Source organism: Gavialis gangeticus, unplaced genomic scaffold (assembly GCF_001723915.1).
Source record: "Gavialis gangeticus isolate Ggan-Ray unplaced genomic scaffold, GavGan_comp1, whole genome shotgun sequence".
NCBI lineage: Eukaryota > Metazoa > Chordata > Crocodylia > Gavialidae > Gavialis > Gavialis gangeticus.
In genome coordinates, this window is record NW_017729034.1 from 9,034,106 (window position 1) to 9,057,713 (window position 23,608).

Here is a 23,608-nt window from a genome sequence, read left to right on the forward strand (position 1 = left end):
GGTCATTTGACCCCAGCACTCTTTCCTGCCATGGCAGGGGGTCGGACTAGATGATCTTCTCAGGTCCCTTCCGACCCTAGAAACTATGAAACTATGAAAAGTTTGACCACCAGTAAAAAGTTTGCAGATTGTCAGTAAAAAATTTGCTTGGGTTGGCAACCCTGGTAGTCATTACTATCTTCATTTCCCAGTTGGAGGCCCTTCTCCAAGAAGAACTATGGAAGCTACCCTTGCATTTGCAGTGAGTTTGCTTTATGTCATTGCTTTGCATTTCAGCTCCCTTGTTAGCTTGGACTTGAGCTCTCAGCTAAACAACATGGGACAGTGTGGACTCTCAAGAGGGGTCTCTGGAGACTTACCCCTTTGTCAAAGGTAGCAAAGAACTTTACATATGGCTGGAAGTGCTCAGCTGCTTCTTCAAATGCCTTGTAATCTAAAAGATGAAACAGATCAGAAAAGGAATTAAAGGAAAAAATCTAAAAGTGTCTGACCATGTGGGACTTGTCAGGGCTCTGATTGCATTGGAGGAAGGATGGTGTAATGTTTAAGACAAAGGCCTTGAGGTCATGCAGCCTGGGATCTATTCTTGGGTCAACTATTGTGGTCTTGCCCAAATCTTTTCAGTGCTCTGTGCCTCAGCCTCTTCATTTAATCTATTGTGAGAATGATTCTTACCCACTTAGGCAGGTTGCAGAGCAGAGGTCTGTCATATTTGTGGGGCATGCTGAGATTCTCATACAGGAGGTTCTAGGCAATTCAAAGTTCTACTATCAGGATCTGCTGCAGATAACAATACTGAGGCATTTCTAACTTCAAGTGACTTACAAACAAGAACTTGAATGAGTTACAGTTTATACAGATGTGCACAATTTACCAGACCTGATGAATGTCTTGCATTTGAAATATTGTCTAAGTCAGGGGTAGGCAACCCCCAGCACATGTTCCAGAATGTGGCACACAAAGGAATTTTGCTTGGTGCACATGCCTCAGGGTGGATGGTGGGGAAGGGCCCAGAGTTGCACTGCCACAACAAGGATTGGGCCCCTTGTGGCTCCCCTACCATCTGCCCTGGGCACACCAACACCTTAAAAGTCAAGGTTGCGGGTGTTTTTGGCAATCTGCCCAAACACATTGCTGACCTCTAATCTAACTCTCCCCATACTATGCAGTTGGTCTAATGAAAGACATCTCCCTAAGAAACCCTTTCCTCTTGCATAATTCCTGGACCATCACAGCTACAACATCATTCTAACACAGGGGTGGGCAAAATGTGACCTGGGGGCCGGATGTGGCCCACCAGGCCATTCTAGCCGGCCCACGGGGCCCCTAAAAATTTTAGAAAATTAATATTTATCTGCCCCTGGCTGCCTGTCATGCAGCCCTCCATGGCTTGCCAAAACTCAGTAAGCAGCCCTCTGCCCAAAATAATTGCCCACCTCTGCTCTAACACAACCAAGATTTACCAGAGTCATTTTATGGCTGTAGGGCCTATAGGAACTGCAGATCCTAGTCTAGTGTTGCAATGCAGCTTCTCTCATAAAAGCTGCTGTACATACTGCTGTTTTCCCAGGTAACAACTTCTTATTGAAGACAGAGAGGTTGATAGCCACTCTCTACCACTGAGCAGCAGATTCATCCAGGAAATACAATTTCAGCTGGACTGTCCTGTTCAGCTGAATTAGGGTTTGTGGTTCTGGGGAGTTCCTGGGCATTTGCCAGGAAGGACCATGCAAGGTCTCCTGGTGCATGCACTGAGTTTGTTTTATACCACTATTGGTACTGAATTCCCAGATGGGGCAGCTTCCTCACACAGGTGTGAGTACTGTGTGTTTAAGTGCTTTATCACATGGATTTGGCATCTTCCTTGGAAACATCTGGCATTGGTCATTGTTAGAGATCAGCGCAGGACTAGATGGACTGCTCTTTCTTTGGGTACAGCAGGGAAGGCTTAGGAAACCAGACTAAACGTGGCCACAATCTGTTTCTGTACTGCAGCTCCTACAATCCCAACAGCTGGGATTTATGCTTTAGCTACAGAGTTGATCTCTATTTGGCATGTGAAGGGATTCAACTGACAATGGAACCCCCCAGCCTCCCAGCTGGGAGAGCCCTTGAGACTACAAATCCTTACAACCCCCAGTCAGGAATCCCTCTGTTCCCTTCCCAAAGCCTGTCTAGACCAAGAAGCAGGTCTGTCTCACGTTCAGTGTCTTCTCCTTTGAAGTAGCCAATGAGTTTGATTTCTTCCTCAATGCGGTCAAAGGCCTGGAGCTCCAGCTTGCTGTTGATGATTTCCACTGGGTCCTCCAGCAGCTGCCACAACAAACATAGCTTAAAGAAAACCCACACCTGGCAGCACTGACCTCTGACAGGCTGTGTGAACCGGGGCGGAGGGTGGGGGGAAGATTTCAGCCTGCTTTCCCTTACCCAAACCCTACTCCCAGTTCCCAACTCAGCCTCAAGACAGGAAGCCAGCAGAGGTGGAATAGCTAGGACACTCTCAGAGGTAGCTGCCAGTAGGGAAGGGTAGAAAGCTGTTGGGGCGGGGGGGAGTTGGCAGTGGGGTATAGTCCCCTTCTGTAGTCTGAAGCCCAGCCAGTGGGCGGCAGGAGGGTGAGTGAGCTGGGAAAGTGCTGGGTCATTTGTGTGAAGGCAGCAAGAGCAACCAGCAGCTCTAAGGATACCCGAAAACCTGCTGCAGGGGAGATCAGAGTTAAAGGCCAGTGTGGCAGGGCACCTTGTGTTGGGAGAGAGAGGAAATAAGCAACTGAGAGGGCTGGAATAGTGGTGACTTGAGTGGCTTTTGTGTGATTAATATCTTTGTTCTCAAATGCCATTTGAGAGGGGATGACCCTGAAAGCTTGCAGAAAAAGATCCTTTTTTGCAATTTCTCAGTTGGTCTAATAAAAGTATCATTTGGGAACCAAGAGTTCTAGATGTTTGCATTTGAGAGGGGAAGATGTTACAAGCAAGCCACAGATGCTAGATGCCAGGGAGATGTAAAAGGTGAGCAGGGCTGAGGCTAAACTTGCCCAGAGACTCTTGAAGAGCATGTATCTGGATCTTTGTGGCTGACACCTGTCTGTAAAATGAGTTAAACTAGCGCTTTGGCTGCAAACTCGTCCAGGCTTTGGTGGGGAAATGGGGCCCAGGCTCAAAACTGTGCAGGCCCCAACCTCATGTCTTCTTGAGCAAGATTTGGTGCGATTCTTTTGCCGGTGACACCAGCCTACATCACAAGTAGCTTCAATGGTCCCAGGGGAATTAAACCAGTGTAGAAGTCATGTCCGGGAGGGAAAATCGAGCCCATTTTTCCTGAGCGCCCTTTCTGCTTATGCACTGCGTAATTTCTGTGTTTCTTGTCCCTAGTTTGTTTTGGATTTTCCCTCCTGAGACAAGACAAAAACCTTTGTTCTCTTTATTTTGTCTCTGAATGTGATCTTTATGCACACAACAAAATAGAGCAAACAAGCCCTCACCCAAAGTGACTTGGGCTGCATGATAAACAAGTCCTGTATGCTCAGCATGTGCTGCTCTGGCCTTCCCGTAAGTGGAAATCCAGGTTTGCAATGCTCAAGTGCTTGTGACAGAGTTGCCCCCTAGCGGCTGGCCTATGGAGAACACAAACCCTGTCATGGCAGCTGGGGCTTGTGTGCTACGGGGGAGGTCCTGGCTTCTTTCCCTAAAGCTGCTTGAATGAGGTTCAGCTGATGACTATAATCTCTGCTGTATGTTGCCACGGATACATTACAGGCTCAGAGATGGGATCCTGGAGAGACACTTCCCCTCCTCTGACTCCAGCCCTGAGTAAAACCAGAAGCTGGTGGGAGGCCAGGATGCAATGACTGTCTTAGTGTGTCTGTGTTGACCCAGGACCCCAGTATGTCTGCGGCAGGGGTCCGTGGGATGAACATGTTGTGGCCATGATTCTTGTCTTTCTTTTATACAAGCATCAGTTGAAAGGAGCACCATGATAGTCCAGGGAGTTATACTGGGATATACTGTTAGAAATTAAGCCCTGCTCCATATCTTTGCCATCAACTCATCATCTCACCTACTCTGTTTTTTAAGTTGAGATGCAGTTATTCCCACTATCCCAGAAAACTAAACCCATATGCCCACTATAGTTCTATCTTGAAAGTCCCCCCCAGTCTGCTGCTCAATCATTTCCCCCTCTGAGGCCAGGCCCCTCTTGTCTGTGACAAAACGATGAAGAGGATTATGAAGTCATGGGTAAGAGGAGTCTCTCTTTAGGTGGTGTCAGACATCAGGATCTGAAATCTTCTTGGATGAAATCAAATGATCTTGTAGAGTAATACATTTGGAGACATGAGTTGCCTCACTGCCTCTGCTGGTGAGCTTAGGGCTTCCATAAAACCATTGTGTGCCTCCGTTTCTCCAGCTACAAAAAGCAGATAATGATAATCACCAGGCTTAGTAAAGCCCTGTGAATTCTTCAGAGTACAATGGGCAAAGGTAGTTCTTCTCTAAATTAGTGATCCTGTTTCATTCTCATGTCCCTCCAATAACGAGAGGGAAAACATACAGAAAGTCAGCTGGGTGAGTGACATTATTTCTGTATTTTGCAGCAAATGCCAGTATTGTGTTGAGCACAGGCTCTAAAGAATTTGGCCTGTAGAATTTAGACCTATTGGATCACTTAGTCCTTTATAGATTCATAGATTCTTCTGACCCTACACATATGAATCTATAAAGGACTAAGTGATCCAATAGGTCTAAATTCTACAAGCCAAATTCTCCTCTCACTCACATAGGTACAATGCTGTGATGTTCTGTGGAGTTACACTGGTTTATTTTACCTTAATGATTTCTACTAAAAGGAACATTTGCAAATATTTGCATATTTTGGGAAATATATGCCAAGACTTGGTCTCATCTGTGCTTACATCCAGGAGGAATTCCACTATGACATCTGTGGCTAGCTCCCCATCAAACTCAATCAAACGCTCCTCCTTGAAGACATAGAGGCTTCCTTCTTCAACCAAACCTGGAAGAAGTAGACAAAAGGGTATAACAAGGTCAGAAGGCCACAGAAAGGGTTAAGATGTTACTCTGAGGCTCAAGCCTCTTAGGGTGTCTGTACACATGCTTGGTGGCGGGGTGCATTTTAATTAGAGTGGTTCCTGGAGAGCCACTCTAATTAAAATGTTGCAGCATCACATATATTTAGTCCCCATGTATTTAAAAATGGCCACAGGATACTTTAATAAAGCTCACTCAACAAACTTTAGTTAAAGTGTCCCCGTGGCCATTTTTAAACCCACAGGGGCTTAAACATGGGACACGGTGGTGATGCTAAAGCATGCTGATTAGAACACGGAGCAGATTTGATTAATTGAGTCTGCTCTGACATGTTTTAATTAGATTGCATCAGAGCATGTGTATAGGCACCCTTAGGGCCTTGTTATATAGTAATTTTAGCTGGCTCCTGGAGCTCTTAACCCCTGGACTGGCTGCATGGCTGACCACCTTTAAGTGGCTTAAAGCACTCATTATGCAGCTCGAAGTTATGCCACTCCAGGGCAGGGTTATCTCTGATCCACATAACTTTGCTCCTGTTCCATTAAGGTGTGGTTACTCCCCACAGCTGTGCCTCTAAATTTGAAGTCCGCCAGTATCCCAGGATGCCATGGCCCTTCCCCCACATGGTGTTTCTGTGTGCAGCTGAAGATGGCAACAGGCTTGAGGCAGGTCAGGGCCAGAGGGGAGTGAGAGGGAGGGGTGGGGCGGAGCCAGTGCACCGGGATGCTCCTGCAGGGCAGGCAGAGTGTGGCCCAGCACAAGAGAAAAAGGAAAGCTGCATGAGGCATTGCTGAGGATGCAGAGGGCACTGCACTGGGGGGCTCTGACACTGGTCTGCACTGCCCCACTGGGTTCCTCTTGCAGCAGGATGCCATGGCTGGCGGGAGCATTTAGCAGCCCTAGTGGTAGTGGTGGTGGTGGGGTGGGGGGAGGAGGAGGGGAAGGTGCTGCCTTGTCATGGTGAGCCACCAGCATGTTGTCTGTGCCTGTGCCGGGCTCCAGGGGAGGCAGGTGACCTTGCCGGTTACATGTTCCTGCCCCCCTTGCCCCTGCAACCCGTTGCTCACATCCCTGCCTGTATTGCAGGGATAGAAGCCTGTCCTAGCTCACCAGCCCTGCTCACTAAGCTTCTAGTGGGAAGTCATAGCTGTGCATGTGGGAGACAGCCCGAGAAGGTTTTGAGCTCTAAGGTGTGACTGCTTCAAGCTCCGAGCCAGCACTAAGCTGATCAACATTTGTGGGGCAGTGTAAGGTGTAACAGGGCTTTTATTTCCCAAGGTGTTCTGGGAAAACATGGTCAGTAGCCTGCTCATGTGGGCCCATTTGCCAGTCCAGTGCAAGTTTCTAGTGGGAAACTTCTCTGAATGCTCTACTGGGAGCTGTTACACCTAGGGACAGAGCTGAATAGAGACCCAGAGCTGAGAACCAAAACCATGTGACCATTTTGGTTCTCACACAGGCCGGAACTTCAGGGATTATGACTCTCCTTCCAATCGTAAGAATGCTGAGGTAGGCACAGGATGTAGCTTTTTCATTCATACTGCAAGTATAAAGCAAATGATAATGACAAGTAATATTGGACTCTTATCCCAAATCTGAACACCCCTTAACTTTAAGGCAATTCATTCGGATGCAGACCTGGGATTTTATCTGTGTAGAAATGGTGGTCCCCCCACCTATAGACGGTGAGATCAAGTTTGCATAGAATAAAAACTGGCTAGGAGGCCAAAGTGAGCCCAAACTGCTTGAGGCTCATTAAGTTTCAGTGTACATTTATGTGGCATCATATATATAGAATACTACCCCGCAAGCTATATATGAAGAAATATCCCTCCACAGAAATGCAGCTGCTTCTGGGGTAGAACACATCAGCTGCTTATCTCTGTAGTGAGTCACCAGTTCTAAACCATTTTAGGTGAGGAAAGTGTTTCCCAACTGGAAGCACATGACCACCCCTGGGTGTTCACATCTAGTCTGGGGGATCCCATGATAGAGGAATAGCATGACTTCAGATCCATGATTCGTATGATAAATGTGCTCCCCTGAATATAAGCCATAGAGAGACTGGCTTCTTGAAAGCCAGATCTATTGCGTCTCTTCCCTTGGTAAGAAGCAGGCTACACAGTTAAGCTGCTCTCTTCTACTCTGGTGGCACCGAGCTGAGCTGCAAGAATGCATGTCACCTGCTACCAGTGAGGGTTCCCCACACTTACCGAGTTTTTTGGCAAGCTTTGCATCTTTCTTGGAATCTACCATCCCAAAGCCAATCCCTTTATCTTCCAGGACCTGGGCTGCAAGCTGTAGAAGAAATCCAGAGAGAGGAGCATACATGACACGGGCACTGCAAGATAGCAAAAAGTCACCATGCCAGCTGGGCTGTCACCTCAGCAACAGGTGACCTACATTCTGGTCCCGGGCAGGGTTGATGGGTGGGTTGTATCACACACTATCTGATGTGCTACCTGTAGGTCACAGTGATTGTATTTCCTCCCCTGCAGTCATGGAGCTGAGTTAAACTGTGATGCCTTTAGCTGCTGATTGCTCCCAGATATTCAGGTGCTACATTCACAGCCTGAACTAGGGACACCGAAACAGGAGACATGGCTAGAAAAAGATCTGGGTGTACTGACATGAAACAAACACTTTCCCAAGGCCAGTGGGAATGTGACTCTTGGGGTTTGGCAGGCATTTTACCTCATTGTTGCTAAATGCTAGACAATGGCATATGGAAATGAAGGGCCACATTCACTGTGAGAACATGTCATGTCTCAGCCAGGGGCTTTCACAGGAGATGGATAGCAGAAATAGAGGAAGAGAGCAGGCCAGTACCTTATCCCTTAGACATGCCCCATATGTTCCTTCCTCCGTTTTGTTACTGGATTTTCTCTGTCTCCCTTCCCGGCCTGTTTCAACTATGCCTCTCTTGAAACACAAAACCAACAACGTTCAGACCTAATGCTTAGGAGACATTTAACAAACAGAGGAAAGCAGAGAACCCTGCTTCACCTGTGGCAGGTTAAGGTGTTGCGTCAGGGTTGATGGTAGTCTTATGTAGAGTTTAGATTATGGTTGTATGGGATAGTTTTGTAGGGATGATCCTGCCTTGGGCAGGGGGTTGGATTGGATGGCCTATGGAGGTCTCTTGCAGCCTTGCTTCTCTATCACTCTAACTACTGTGTTTTGGGATCCAATCAAACCTTTGCAATGAAAGGCAGAGATGAGTGGGACACCGACCATAAGCAAAGAGAAACAACAACCAGCCTCAGCAAATCAGCTCCAGAAACAGCTCCTAATAGCAAAGCACAACCAGCTCCTCTTCACATCCGTGTCGATCACCACCCAAATGAAAATCTTTTTCAGCTCTGCTTTGCAGAATGCCCAGGACCAGGGGTCAGCCAAAGGCACCCACAATCTTGGCTTGTAAGAAGTTGGCATGCCAGGGGAGGATGGCAGGGGAGCCACAAAGGGCCCAATCTTTGTTGTGGCAGCACAGCCCTGACCCCTTCTCTGAAGCGTGAGTGCCAAGCAAAATGCCTTCACATGCACATGTGCTGGGGGTTGCCTACCCCTGTCCTTGGCCTTAATGGAGCACTCAAAAGAGGCTGCAGAATGGCTGTAAGAGAGAATCACAAAGGAGGCCGCTGGAGCTGGTGACCTTTTTGTCCCAGTGGGTGTCAAGTAGGGGAATGGCAGGCAGAACACATGGTTTGGGAATTCAGATGTCTCAGTTGCCACGAGGTGGCTTATAAGCTACCCACGGCCACACAACCCCATCCCATGTGGATCAGGAAGCAGGAATGGAGCCCCAGGGCCCCTGGAGAAGAAGTGTCTCTATTAGGGCATGCTGTGGACACTGCTTCTGGATATGGCTACAAGCCACAAGATGAAGGAAGGAGAAATACTGCAGGCAGATTAGGACAGGGTTTAGGAGCAAGGCACAGCCATGCTGGGGTCTATCATGGTGCAGACACTCTGTGCCCTCCACACCCTGTCTCTAAACAGGCATGAATGTCATACAATAGTTCTTCACCCACAGAGGTTAAGTCTGCTAACTTCCTGCTATAAATAGCCCCTACCCAAACCCCACTGGAGGTAAAAATAACAGGAGATTAAGGGAGATAATGAATACTAATAACAGAACTCTCTCACTCTTTCTTTCTCTGGGGTGGGGGGGATGCAAAGTGGAGACCTCACCCATCACTAGTAGCAGTACAGCCCATTGCTAACACTTCTGGGGCAAGAAGAGGCAACCTAAGTGACTGGGCAGAAAGTTGCCTGCCTTAGAGCTGTGATATTATTTTTGAAACCTCTTTTGATGCCTGAAGTTCTCTCCAGCTCCCCCACACAGTGTATGTGCTTCCGCTCTTGAATGTGTCCTTATGTTTTGGAGTGTAAGCAGTTGTAGATGGGTGTGGAAGATCACAGAGATGCAGTTGTGAACACAAGTGGGTGTGTGTGAACACCTGGGTCCAGGGGGCTGAGGTTTTGAGGGGGTACAGAACAGGCAGGTGACTGTTTGAGTAGCTACTTGGGAATATATACATGTCCATAGGAAATGTGGGAGACAGGAGAAGAGCTGCATGTGAAACAGTAGGACAATGTGTATGCGTGTTGGGGTGGGGGGGTTGATTGGTTGTGTGTGTATGTGTGTGTTTGGATATATGAGGAGAAAATGATACAGTATGGCCACAGATGTACATACATGTAAGATTAGACCGGTGTGTGTCTAGAGAGCTGTACATGTGTGTGTCTGGAGCTGTGTGTCATATCAGTGTGTATGTGTATGTATGTGTATACAAGTGCATATGTGCTCACATACATTAGCACTGGGTCTATTAGAGTGTATGTGTGCGTACATGTGTGTATGTACATGTGAACTTGGATACAGGTGTGCTGCTAGTGGATAGGAATGAGTGGAGGTGTTCTGGTGAGGGTGTGCATTGGATGAAGGGGTCTGAGTGTATGTGAGAGTCCTGACTAGTGAGCTGTGCAGGCAATCAGAAATCTTCGCTGGGACATCCTTGCTAATAGGATAATGTTAAACATGTAGTACAGTGTGTGTCCATACACAGCACACTGGGGCCCAGCATCGGGGAATCTCTCCTAGCATCACTTCCCATTGTGGCAGGAGTGGTTGGGGGCCCATCTGAAGTGACAGCCACTCAGGAACTAACAAGCATGACTATCTTTGCTTGGCCCCCAGCTGGTCAGGGGAGCTTGATGTGATACCTAGGTAGGACCTTGTTCTTGTCACTGCACTCGAGTTGCCATCAAAATATCAGAGCACAGAGAATGCCAGAAACAGAGTAGCTTGGCTGGCTGCCCCCTGCTCAAATACAGTATCTGGCATTTATGTATCTGCTTACAGTATATTCTGATTCTGTAACGCTAGTGGGATTTGAATGCAGATAACGTTTCTAATCTCGACAATCCTTTTGGCTCAGGACCTCAGGAGGGAAGGAGCTGTAATGGAAGAACACTGCTTCCCTTCCCACCCCCCACCCCATCCCGAGCATATCCCCACTCTTTTAAATGCAGTGAAGCTTGTGTCCATCCTAGCCCTTGTCACTGAGCCTAACAGTGAGTAATTTAACGTTAACAGGTGCATGGTGATGGGGTGGGAGCCAAGCAGAGTGAAGAATTGGGCTTAACTGGTCATTGTGGATGGCCCCTATGATGAAGTGCAGTTATGGGGTTTAAATGGCAATGAAGCAGACTTACCTTAACTCTTAGAACAAAACTTTCTAACTAGAAGAACAGTAGGACAGTGGAACAAACTGCCCATGGAGGTTGTGCCGTCACCTTAATTTCAAGAAGAGGCTGGATAGGTATCTGTCTGGGACAGGTAAGGAACGGTAGTCCTGAGTTTGCGCAGAGGGTAGGACTAGATGGCCTGTGAGGTCCCTGTTAGCTCTGAGATACTGTGGTTCCAGGTGCCAAGTAGTCTAAATAGCCAGGTGTGTCTGGGGGGCCCGTACAACCCCAGCATGCTCTCTGGATCCTAGGGGGAACATGCCCTCTGTGAGGGCTGGACTCCTAGTTTCTGACACTGCTTCAAAATCGTTATCCCTCCTTACTGATGTCACCACAATCTCCCCTGAGGTTTGCTTGAGCCAATTCCTGATTTTCTCAGCACTGAGACAGCTGGGAGACAGGTCTCTTAGGCCTGGAAGCAGGAGAGAGACAGGGGCTTTCCTGGCACTCTGAGGGCAGCAGAGCTGATGGTGCCCCCTTGAATTCTTCTAGATGTCTTACAGTGACGGTGAATAAAAGGGATGATCAGATGGAGGCCTGTGGAACTGCTGAGAGCTCACAGGTAAGAGAAGCAAAGCTCCTGGAGATCTGTTAGTGAATCAGCCCAAAGCAATTGCTTACGTAAGTGCCAAGTCCTGTGGGCTGCTCAGTACTGGACAGTGATACAAATCCCTGTTTCCAGCAGCGGAAAGAAAAATGTCCCTGTCAGGTCCTTCCAGCTGTGTCATGCTAAGTCCTCCATGCTTACTTAGTCTCAGACTTTGCAGTAGGAAGCTTTTGGGCTGTTTCCAGCCTCACTGGGCAGAGGAGGAGAGAGGTGTTCTGGTAGCAATAGCATGGGGAGGTGGTTCTCAAGGTCTGCATCCCAGACCAGCCTCACCAGACAACAACAACTCCATTCCTGATATACATGAAAATGCTCACACAAATCCTCATATGGGAAGCCAATTTTGTTGCCAGTCCCTTTCCAGTGTAGGCTGGCATTTCATTTTGTCACTTGACCTTCCCTCAGCTTCATGCAGTAGCTTTTGCCTCGGATCCCACAAACTCTGAAGCCATCTTTATTCAGCCCTTGACACTAGCAGGGAGGGAAGGGGCAGCATGTTTGGGTGTCTGAGGGAGTTTGGCATTAATAGCTCATTACTTAGCAAGGACAGTTTCCTTTTGGTCTAACTGGAGGCAGTGAAAGAGCTAAAGACTGGAGAGGAAGGAGGGATAGAAAAACATGGAGGGAGACTTCCCAAATGACTGTATTCTTCCTTTAACTTTCCCTGCCCTTCCTAGTGGCTCCTCTAAGCTCAAGCACATGTTAAAAGGCCAGGGCCTGGTTGATAATTAGCCTTAAAAAAACCCTCCCCAGATGCTAGAAGCTTTTAGTTGCAGAAGTGGACAAAGATCTGGCTGTTTCTCTGAATGCTTTGGGTCACAGTGCAGCTTTGTAGGCTGACAGACTGTTTTGCTACCTGTATTTCTGCCCCATGGTGGGTTTGCTCTGTCTTTAGAACAAGAAGGCCCTCTTTTTCCTTTCCCATGTCTGTCTGCTGCACCCATCACTATAATTCTCTTAGGGGCACTCTGGTGCTTTTGTAGTATGGGTCAGTAGCGTAACTTGGGCATCACAGCTGGAGCAGCTGTCCTGGGCACTGACTTCAGGGGGTGGGGTGCAGAAAAATATCAGCTGCTGCATAGCTGTGCACGTGTGCTAGCAGCATGGTGGCAACCACAAGTCGCTGCTGCTCCCATGTGCCATGCTGCTCTAGGCATCTGGCTGCTTGGTTATGCTTTCGACTGTCACTAGGGCTGAGCAGAGGCGGGGAAGCCCAGATGAAAAGCTCTGGCAAATGAACACACTCTCTGGCAGTGGGACCAGAGGGAACTTAACCAGTGTCCTTTCCAACATCAGAGGTCACTCACCCTGGAGTCTCCCCCTTAGGGTAATGGTACCCTCAAGTCTAATGGCAGACCTGGACATATGGAGCACACAAAGGTCACTTCAGAAAAGTCTCTTCTCTGGTGGTGGAAGGTGGATTTCTCAGCTCATGAGCCAGCAACACAGCTCATGGGCAGTAATTACAACAGAGAAAGCTTGGTCCAATGGAAACTCAGTGTGCTCTTTGGACACCTTGCCAAAGGTTTAACTTAATCTTGTATTTTTATCTGAGCTAGGCATCCCTAATTTTAGCGAGCCATCAGCCAAGGCACAAGTTTCCAATCCATGAGCTGGCAAGGTATTGTGGAAGGTCTGGCACTTTCTCCTCCTGATGTCTACGGGGGTGGTGGCTTGATTGCCTGGGATTTCCATTAACCACTGCTACTCAGCATCACTGGGAAGGCGATCCTGTTGACTCAGCTGGGCAGACTGTGGGCCGAACCTCCAGGAGCAGATGGGCACATCGCTTGCCTGTGCTGACCTCGTCCCCTGTTAGGCGGCTTGGAACCACACCTGCCTTGGGACCCTCAAGCAACCTGGCAGGATGAATCCTGATTCACCACGCTTGATTTCAGAAGGCACAGGGGGAAGGAAGTCAGTGGTGGGGCTGAGACCATTGCTGCTTGGCTTTGTTTAACCAGAAGGGCAGCGGCTTTACACTCAGGGCCCGTCTCTATCATTAAGGCATGAGCCCACACGGAGTCAGGCCGGTGGCTCAGGGAGAAGCTTGGTTTCAGAAAGCACAGCCCCCGCTCCTGCTCCTCAGCATGATGTGGGGGATAGAAGTAATGCATGGTCCCCAAGAAAACTGCAGCCCACGCTCTTCTCTGCACAGAGCTGGGACTGAGCAGGTGTCAGGGCTGTGGCACCACCTTGTTCGTTTCCCCTCCTGCCTCACCCTCATTCCTAGCTACAAAATTTGGCTTTTTCCGTTTGTACTCCAGATAGGCCTGAGGCCCAACCCTGCATCTAAAACCCCTAGGAATTTGGAGGACTTTAGATCTGGTTCTGAGCTTCCCCATTGAGGCTTATCTTCTTTTATACTCAAAGCCGACTGCGCCCTGAGAGTAAGAAATGAATTACTGAGACGTGCAAGAGAAAAATGGGACTTTTAATTTAGAGAGAAGCAAAAGAAATGTGCAAGGGGCTGTAGGAAGTGACTTGTAAGGAAAGATGTGGATAAACCTAATTCTGTGTGGGATTAGAGGTGTTGGAAACTTGTTAGCTCCTTGGCTGCATCTTCTCACCAGGGCAGGATAAAGTTCCCAGAGAGAGAATTTATCATATATTGACAGCTGATCGTAGCCAGAACTCTGCTGTACAACACACAGGTGAGGGACATGGAAGCTGCCTTCAGGTCTCAGAGGGGTCATGGGTGCCAAAGGGCATGAGGGAGACAGTTACGTAATGAGGACCATATAGTAAGGAAGAGTGAAATGAAGTAAATCCAAGACAATTTCAAGAGGGATATGAGGAAACATTGTCTCTAGTCTGATAGGATTATGGAGAAAGCACAGGATGGAGTGCTGGGTGGTTCTGGGCACTGTGTGACCATGGGTAGGTATCTTCCAAGCTGCACCTCAGACTCCTTGGCTTCAATACGAAGATAAGGATACTTTGGGATACTGGATTTTGGCTTGGCCAGGACCTCCTAGGTGGCTGAGCCTGGTCCCTTTCCACTACAGACAACTCCAGTGTATAGTCCCTTTCACTAACCAACCATGATCCATGTAAGAACACAAGGCTGGAGAGGATTTCCCTGCTCACTGACTCTAGTTCAACCTGGAAACAGTGGGGCTTACAAAGTAGGCTGCCTTAGGGGGCCTTTTCCTGGGAAAGAAGAAGGCCCACGCATGCCAAGGAGTTGGTGCTGAAAGTTGGTATGATGGTAGTTTGTGGAGGCTGTGAGAGGGAACACTGTGATATGATGAATGAAATGGGGGCGATTGCTGCTCCGGGCTTCTGATCACAACTGAACCTAGTTATGGCTATATAGGCCAAGCAGCCAGGGAAGGTAACAGGGGAGTTTGTAGGGGGAAGTAGGCTTTTTTTAATCAAGAAAGAGGACACTGGACAGGTTTTATGTCCCCTTGGCTCCTCCTAGGAGACTGTATCAGACTCTCACTGCTCTGATGGTCAGGGACCTTCTTCTCATGTCCAGCCTAAATTTATTCAAGGCCAATTGATACCCTCTTGTTCTAATGCCAGCATTGTCCTTTGGCTGAAATAGTTGTCCTCCCTCCAGGTCATTTATGCCTGCCACCCTCTCAAGTGTTTTTATAGACAGCAGTCAGCTTAGCCCTTCCAGATGCTATGTTTTCTCACATGTGAAGAGTAACCATACACTTCTGTTGGTGATTATTTTTATTTTATGTGGAGGGAAAGAATGTAGAAGGAAGAGAAATGAAGTCACCATGGGACAGAGGGCACAAGGGGTGTTTCCTCTGTAACACAGAGTGGGTCTGCATGAGACATTTACTGAGCAGCAGACTAATTAGCTGCTTAGTAAGTACAAGTACCATCCTGCTGTGAAGTAAAAAACTGCACAGTGGTGCATGTGTAGACGTTGCCCCAGCTGGCTGGGGCATGCATGAGGGTGCTTGAGTGTGGGGGCTGCCTGCCAGCTAGCGCTGCACTGAAGCACCCTCATGCAGCCAGCCCATCCCAGCATGTTGAGCTGGGGGTAGCAGCCCTGGGCTGGCAGGCTGACCTCTTGGGTTCCCTGCCAGCTGGGGCTGCTCCAACCCGGCTCAATGTGCTGAGCTCCTAGATGCACATTCAAATGGTGCGCCTGGCAGCAATGCACTCTGGAGTTTATTGCTTCTCATTAATTGCATCTGATGTACCCAGGCAGCATCAGATTGATCACAAAGTGGCATCAGAACAGTTATTCAGCTGTCTGCACTCATGGCACCCATGGAAGAGGGTGAGGCTTACTTCATTAATATCTGCTGCACCCTTTGTGACCCTTGAGGCACTGGGGAAGGGTGATGTGCTGTTTCCTAAGGATGAGATCTCATGGCCTGTGGATTCGTTTGGCTAGGGAAGGAGTGGAAATCCCAGATCTGACTCCAAAGAAACTAGACAAACATTGTGGAAGAGAGGCAGAAATTAGGGCAGGGTGGCACCTAAGAGACTGACTGGGTCGGAGGCATAAGCTTCCATAGTCACCAATCCTTCACTGGCCAAGGGTGATGGGCTTGGAGCAGCGGCATCCCCTGGATGGTTTCCTGCTGTCCAGGTATCTCATGAAAGGCATGTAATAACACCTAGACCTCAGAGCAGCCCTTGCTTTGCACAGTGTCTGCATACTGGCACACGCTCGTCTCCCTCAGGGCTCTATTGTGTCTCTAGGTGATGCCTGCAGAGCAGTTGGTCTTGGGATGAAGCCAGTGACCAGCTGAATGCTTGAACTTCTGTAGAGAGCAGAGTTCTTTAGGCACCGGGGTCACATTTGTTCCCTATTCCCTTGCAGTTATGGTATCTTAGAGATCCTAGACTATTGGTGGAACCACCAGTCTTTCTCAACAGTCTCCCCCCTGCTCATAGGTTATTAGATTTCAGCACCATCTAACCAAAGCACAAAACTTTTCTCCCAAATAAGCCATGAACCTAGACCTTGACCCTTTCCCCACTTTTGTTTTAACTTGGGGCTTGGATCTCATGCCTACCTTCGCCTCTCTAATAATAGTTGTGGTTCTTGGGCACCAGGGAGAGGTTATTTGATCTTATGAGCAGATCTCCCCCAGGTGTTTAGGAGGAATTTCCTTTCATGGAGTGTATTTCAGAACCAGCCAAGTATGTTATGGGGTTTCGTCTTGTTCTGAAACAGCTGAGGTTGACCATTGCCAGAGGCAGAATGCCAAACACCAGACCTGATCTGAAATAGGAAGCACAATGCACCTCTTCTCTTACATTAAATGAGACTGGTTTTAGGTGGGGCAGCAAGCCATGAAATGTCAGCCTGTGACTGCTGCTGCTGCAGAGCTAAAAATGGTCAGGCTAGCTCAGCTTCTTTATTAAGGCACTTGCACATGCAGGTGGGACTAAGGGACAATGGAGGGGGAGCACATCCAAGAGACTTTAATGAAGGGAACAAGAATGAAGAACCTGCTGGGTTGCAGGCTGCTCCACCAGTGTGTGAGATAACCCAAGCTCTTTGTTAAAGCCTCCCATTTCAGAGGCAAAGCCCCTAATCCCTCTGATCATTACTGGTGTTACATTATTCCTTGAGATGAGTGCTGGCACACCGAAAGGAGAAATAATTCAATTTGCAATGCTTGCTGCCGAGCTTGGAGAGGGGAGGAGACAGCTCCAATGAAGAAAGGGTCTGGGAGCTGATGTCATGAGACAGGAGGAAATGACCAGGGGATAACAAAGAAGCACTGGTCTGTGTGTGTCCATCCATGTGTGTGCATGGTCTTCTCTTTTTGTGCCCAGTCCAGAGAGGTCAGCAGTCTCTTACAGTCTAACTCTTTAGCTTAATCTATGCTGGCTCATGCTTTAAGCTCTGAGGGTCCTTGCTTCATACCCTGGTGTCAGCTAAGGTGGAAGCTATTATTGTGTCACACTGTGGGTGCTAAATAGAGTGGCCATAAAGAAATCTGGGTCAGTAAGGACACTGTCCCCTTACTCCCCCCCCCCTGCAAGTCAGAGGCGCTGCTGCAGGCTGTGGAAAACGCTGTTCATCAGAAACACAAGAATAGTTTGTAGGGGAGGTGGAGCTGCCTGGTGCACCATGCCTCTCCACCTCCCTGCTGGATTGTGCCCCATGCCTGGGATTCTCATTTAAATTTTCCCCAGCTGTCTGGGCCCAGCCTTTGAAATCTGGGACTGACCTGGCCAAACTGGGACATATGGTTCCCCCAGTGCTATTACAAGTAATACCCATGGTTGATAGCTTACTATAGCAGCAGGCCTCAGGCAGCAAGAAAGGGCAGAAGAGAAGGATCATGTAGCCAAGACCTGGAAACCACCAACAGGCAACCAGAGGCTGCTCGGTGACCACTCTGAGGTGCTGCCATTTTGCAGCACTGTTCTCCACTCCAAATGGGTACCAGTGGTCAAGCATCCCCAACAGCACAAAAGATTGAGAGGGCACCTGCCCAGCAGTAACCTACAAGATGGAGCTAAATGGATGCTCCCTGCAGCTGCTGGCAGAGAGAACAGTGCCAATCCTGGCTCCTCTGCAGTGGGCAGGAGGAGAGTTGAAGGAACTGGAACCAGGGCCCCCTCCTAGCTAGGCAGCAACTGATGGGCAGATGCAAGGAAATGCTGCAGCTTTATCACCTCTGACAGAGAACCAGCTGCCTGCCTGCACTGAGGAGGAGTTAGCTGCTGCCAAAAAACAAGAGCTTACCCCCTTATGAGCAGTAAGGTCACCCAGAGGCAGGTTTTGCATGACCAAAGCCTGAGTAGGAAACCCCTGACCACAGGGCAGGACTTCAGAGGGGGACTCTGTTGAGGGACTTGGAGGCCTAACAAATCCCAGACTGCCATGGCTGTTGGTTATAGTGGCATCTGTTGGGGTATGTGGGCTGTGGCCATGCCCAGGTCCAGTGTGTCTCAGCAGGCTGGCAGTAGGTGTGTGGACCCTCTGAGAGGACTGCCATCTATTGGACCCTTGCATATTGACAGCAACACAGAGGGGCCTGGGACAAACTTCTCTGCTTACTCTAGGCTCTGTAACACTCAGGTAGCTACCTGCACATGTGCAGTGATATGTCTGATGCTCCCTCACTAGGCTAGTTATCTCCTCAGCTTGAGAAGGCCTGCATCAGCATGTACATGCATGGGCAGACTGTGCCCGTGACACTGCTGCACAGTGCCTGCTTTGGAAATGCCTTGCTGTGCATTGTGTTCATCCTGCTGACAGCTCAGCAAAACACTTATGCATGTGCTTAAATTTAATCGGGGGCCACCAGTGTTTCTCTGGATCAGGGGCTGATGCAGCCTATCCTACTGTATCGCCCCCATCCACCTATGGATTCTAGGAGCGAATGCCCCAGCTCCTGGGCAGTGTTATTACATGCTGTGAACAGGCAGCAAAGAAGTTGCTGGGAAGAGGTGAAATGCCCTCCAGTCCCGACCAGTCACTAACTCCTTTCTCCTCAGTCCCCATTGCCCCTGCCCCAGCACTAGCAACATCCACTGCTCCATCAATATGTTTTGCAGAAATCATCTGCAGGAGTGAACAGATGACTGAGTCTTCCTGTCTCATTCAGCTGTTGGCCTCATACCTTAGATTACCAGAGAGAGGTGTAGGTGTGATGTGCTCTAGACCTGGAATGAACCTCATCAAACCACCTCTCTGTGCCCCCTCAGCCTCTTTGGGAGTGTGCAGTATTTTAAGCCTGTTGTCCTTTGGTAGTTCTTTGCATAGGAGACCAAGATCTACTAATAGCTCAGGCAGAGGTATGGCCTGTTTGGGAATCCTGACCAGGCTGGGAGCTGAGCTGCTCAGGCCTGTCAAACCTGAAGCACTTATGGGCATGCCCAGTTGCACTTTAAAATTGAAAACTGAGAGGTCTGTGGGCTCTAGGGGCTTTTAGGGATAGTTGGGTGAGGTCTTGAGGCTTGAGGCCAGGGACCCAAGTCATCTTGTTGACCTAGGCCTTAATGGCTTGCCCAGGTGACATGGAAAATTTGTAGAGGAGCAGCAAGCAGCACCCATATATCTCCACAATTCTAAACTAGGGCTACTCCTGCTCTAAGCCCTGGATCTGTCCTGAAAAATGAATATTTCCAAGCACATTTAACAAGATAGCTATTGCATGTTTAATAGGTGACATTGTTACTGTGGACACAAACTTCACGAGGAACATTGCGCAGAGAACATAAAAGATACCGTCATCTGTCAAGCTTCTGTAAATACATGTTTAGGAATCAATTGCCATTTATGTAGCACCAAGTAACCTTCTGGTGGTTACCTTTTTAAATAGCAGTGCCTTGGTAGCATCAATGACAAACATTTCACCCAGAGATCAGGAGATCTGTGGCACTGCTATTAACCCAGCTTTGCGAAATTCTATTCCCTTGTTTGCCTGGGCAAACCATCATCATCATCATCATCATTATTATTATTATGCAAATAAAATCTCCTTGGTGTTCCAGTCATCTTCAATGTTAAATTGAGTGAGTCAACTTGGAGATTTTGGACCTGAGTTAGTACATGCTCAGGATGGGCTAACCTTTTAACATCCAGTTGCTATTTTCTTATGATGAAGTATATTTAACCCCACACCTGAAAGATAAAGTGTCACTGTCCCTTTAATCCTTCATTTCTCCAAACAGAAATATTCAGTTATTGGACAGCATTTCTAAGGGCCTTGTTACATGCCACACTGTAAGTCACACAAATGTTGATCAGTTTAGTGCTAGCTTGCAGTCACACCCTCAATTTGGGAGGCACATCTACGGGGAGTGGCTGCATCTTAATGGAACAGAAGTGGGGCTATGCAGATCAAGAAATAATCTTGCCTTGGAGTGGCATAAATTTTTGCTGCATAACAGGTTTTTTTTAAGCCACTTAAAGGTGTTAATGTGTGAACAATCCAGGGGTTAAGAGCTCCAGGAGCTGCACGACATTACCATGTAACAAGGCCCTGAGTCCAAGGAGGAACATAAATACCTAAAGCCTCCTTTCTTCCCAAATCCAAACACTGCAGCATAATCCAGGATATTACAGGTAGCATTTTGTGCTACAAGTCTGTCAGGTAATTCTTACTTCATTCCACATTACTGAGGATCAGTTACTTAGGTCTTTCCTCTCCCTGAATTATTAATTGTATGTTTTCCAGCTCAGAAAGGAACGGTTATATTGAGGTCACTAACAAGCAGCTACAGAGGAACTCCCAGCAGGCAACAGTACCAGAAATACAGGACAGTTTCTGTGCCAGCATGGACAGGGGGCTTTTAAGAATAAGAGGCAAATAATGTCTTTGTGGCACTGTTTACAAAGGGGTCCTCTGCAGATGATTCCTTGTCGAGTAGAACATTGGGTTCATGTCAGCATACGAGTGAAACTGCTTGCATAAAGTAAGCAATCCAGACATTTGCTCTGAATTCAGCCTGCAACCTACAGTCTTCCAGAGATTTGGAAGAGTGTGATCTAGTGTGCAACCCATTATTGGTTTTTGCACGGTTTCTTGGTTTTGGCTGGGTGCAGAAATCCTGACACAACCCAGCAGGGATGTTTCCTGAGAGGGTAGTGCTGGAAAACCTAGTCTCTTAAGCTTTCTAGTCCCAGGGGTTCCACCTACATCCAGACCAGCATCCCAGCCTCTGGGTCCCTGTCCCATCTGACCTTCCCAAGGTCTCTTTCCAAGTAGCTGCAAACTGCCCTGCAGCTGTAGACCCCAGCTCAAACAGGGATACAGCCCAACACAGACATGTGTGCACTGGCACTTACCTCCAGAACCATCTCTGTCATCTGGAACTGCTTCTGAGAGGCTTTATCAGAACCCATGGGCTCATGGAAGAGCAGGCAAAGCATGTCATACTTCTTCAGTGCCTGCTTATAGTTCTTCTCGTTCAGGTCAATCACCCGATCCTTCCCATCGTAGGTGGGGAAATTCAGTCCTTCTTCTGCCTTGCAGCAGAAAAGCAGGTACAAACCTGCCACAAACCAGAAAGCCACCTTCATTGGGGCAATGGGTGTCCAACCTTTTCTTGTTTATCTGTGGAGGGAGACAACGAATGGAGCTTATGTTTCCTCTGCCTTCCGAATGACCAGTCCAGCTCTTCAAGGCCAAGTGGGAAGCAGCAAACTTTGCAATCCTGGGCTCAAGACAAAGAGACAGACAGGAGAAGCTGTGAGGCCAAGCCCCTGGATACCTTACATAGCTCTGCCTGGCTTCTGTGTCATTAGGAACTCCATTTTTAGGAAGCAGTTGTTTCAGGCTAAAAATAAACCCTGCAATGAATAAAAAGGACAGATATGACACCATTGAGGGACTTGCTGGCGCTCTGCATCCTCTGAGAGAAGGAGAGAGAGGGAATGAGTGAGTAAGACAGAGAGAGAGAATGGGAGGATGTTGCTATTGAGAACACAAGCAGGCAGATTTTACCAAGGAAAGACGTTCAATTATATAGGAATCAAAGTACAATCTGCCCTAGTAGGACTTTTTAAAATAGTTACTGGGGCACTAAAGATACTTTTCCTTCTAGATACCATGGATTCATGCCTAGATATTGAAATGTTTGGATTCTGGAAAGAACTGAACAAGCTGATCAATCCTGCAGCAGAATTGTGATGAAATGTGTAAGAATGAGTCATAAAATCATAGAATCATATAAAATGAGGATTGGAAGGGACCTCAGGAGGTCATTTAGTCCAACCCCCTGCTCAAAGCAGGACCAGCCCAACTATATCATTCCAGCCAGGGCTTTGTTGAGCTGAGCCTCAAAAACCTCCAAGGATGGAACTTCTGCCACCTCTCTAGGTAACCCATTCCAGTGCTTCACCACCCTCTCCATCAGGTCACTCCATCAGGAAGAATCCCACATCCCTCCGCCCTCAGAGAGCAAGCACAGTGAAGACCTTTGGGGTCCTCTCCTTCTTCTGGGATGTTAAGCAAGGGTGATCAGTTTGGTTCAGTGGGTCATGCACCCTACCCATTCAGTTTGTTCTCCTCACTGCAGGGAATTGGATTGTCAGCAGAGTTGGGTCCTTCATGCCTCAATATCCCTGTGATCTGGAAGTGTGCAGAAACTTACCTTGCACTTCACTGGGAGCTGATTGAAGCATTACAATAGCAAAGGATTCAATGGTGGGTACCCATGCCTACATGTGTGTCAAGTAGGAGGGGAGATTTGTGCGTGGGGTGAACACAGCCCTCAGGACAATGGACAGAGGCCAGGTGTTTCTCCTGATCCTGTTTCCCCTCAGGGCAACTTCTAACCCTGTTGCTTATGGGGCATTGCCTACAGTGTGACCTCCAGAGGTGGGGTGGGTAGTCCATAAAATTTGTCCCCATGAGTTCCTCTTTCTCACCAGAAGGTAGTCCTGGCTGACAGCTCCTCCTCCCTAGGATCTCTCAAGTAAGGGGTTCCTAGGTGTACTTCTTTCCTTTTCCATTTACATGAAGCTGCTGAGAGCACAGGATTAGGTGAGTTGCACTGTCAATGACACTTCCTTTGTGTCTTCCTCTGATCCAGATGTTACTGTTGCCATCCTTACCCCATGTCTGGCAGCAAGTAGGGCCTGGAAGAAAGCCAGCTAGCTGCAGCTCAGCCCTGCCAAGATGGGGGTGAAGCTGATCTTCAGGAGGAAGCATTCTGAGGACCTGGAAAATTCAGTTCAGCTGAGGGCATGTGCCTCATCAACACTGGAGGGAACTGCCGCCCACAGGTCATGGAGCCACAGAGAATATGCCACCACCCACTTGTTCCCACTACATGTACCAGAGATGCACAGAAAGGCCAAGCTGATGGCTCAGAGAAATCCAGAGCACACTGTCTCAGAAGAGCCCAAGAGTGGCACTGAGGGGGATGCTCAGCTCCGCTCTGAGCCACTCAGGGCCTCTCCTGAGGTAGGTGTCTACATGGCAGCAGGCCCAGGGTTGGGAGGGTAGCCATAGAAACATGTCTGCAGGCTGCATTAGCCACCAGAACAGTGTTCTTTTTCATATGGACAAAGGCACAATGGCCATATGACACTTCCTGGAAGATGCTGGTCTTGCCTCACCCCTTTTGATTGGGCTATTGCAGCAGTGTGCGCATGAGTCTATGTGGGAAAGTTAACTGCCACCTTCTGAATGAGGCAGGGCAGTGACAACACAGCACACCTGGTTTCTGCTCAGTGTACTGGCTGCTGATTGCCTGGTGACTGAAATTCAAGGTCCAAGTGCAAAAGCCTCAAAGACTGAGGCCTGTGTTATC

The 23,608-nt window shown here is 48.4% G+C and overlaps 1 protein-coding gene across 1 annotated transcript in view; it reads right to left on the reverse strand.

Moving 5' to 3' along the window:
• The window catches only part of CASQ2 (calsequestrin 2), a 46,883-nt gene extending 25,202 nt beyond the window's left edge, over positions 1-21,681 (reverse strand). The window contains exons 1-5 of the mRNA XM_019527656.1: positions 21,138-21,681; positions 7,257-7,341; positions 4,908-5,008; positions 2,202-2,313; positions 360-433 (exon numbers count right to left, since the gene is read on the reverse strand). Of these exons, the coding sequence (XP_019383201.1) occupies positions 360-433; positions 2,202-2,313; positions 4,908-5,008; positions 7,257-7,341; positions 21,138-21,371 (606 nt within the window). The 5' untranslated portion in view covers positions 21,372-21,681. The remainder of the gene's footprint in view (positions 1-359; positions 434-2,201; positions 2,314-4,907; positions 5,009-7,256; positions 7,342-21,137) is intronic.
• Between the last annotated feature and the right edge of the window lie 1,927 nt (positions 21,682-23,608).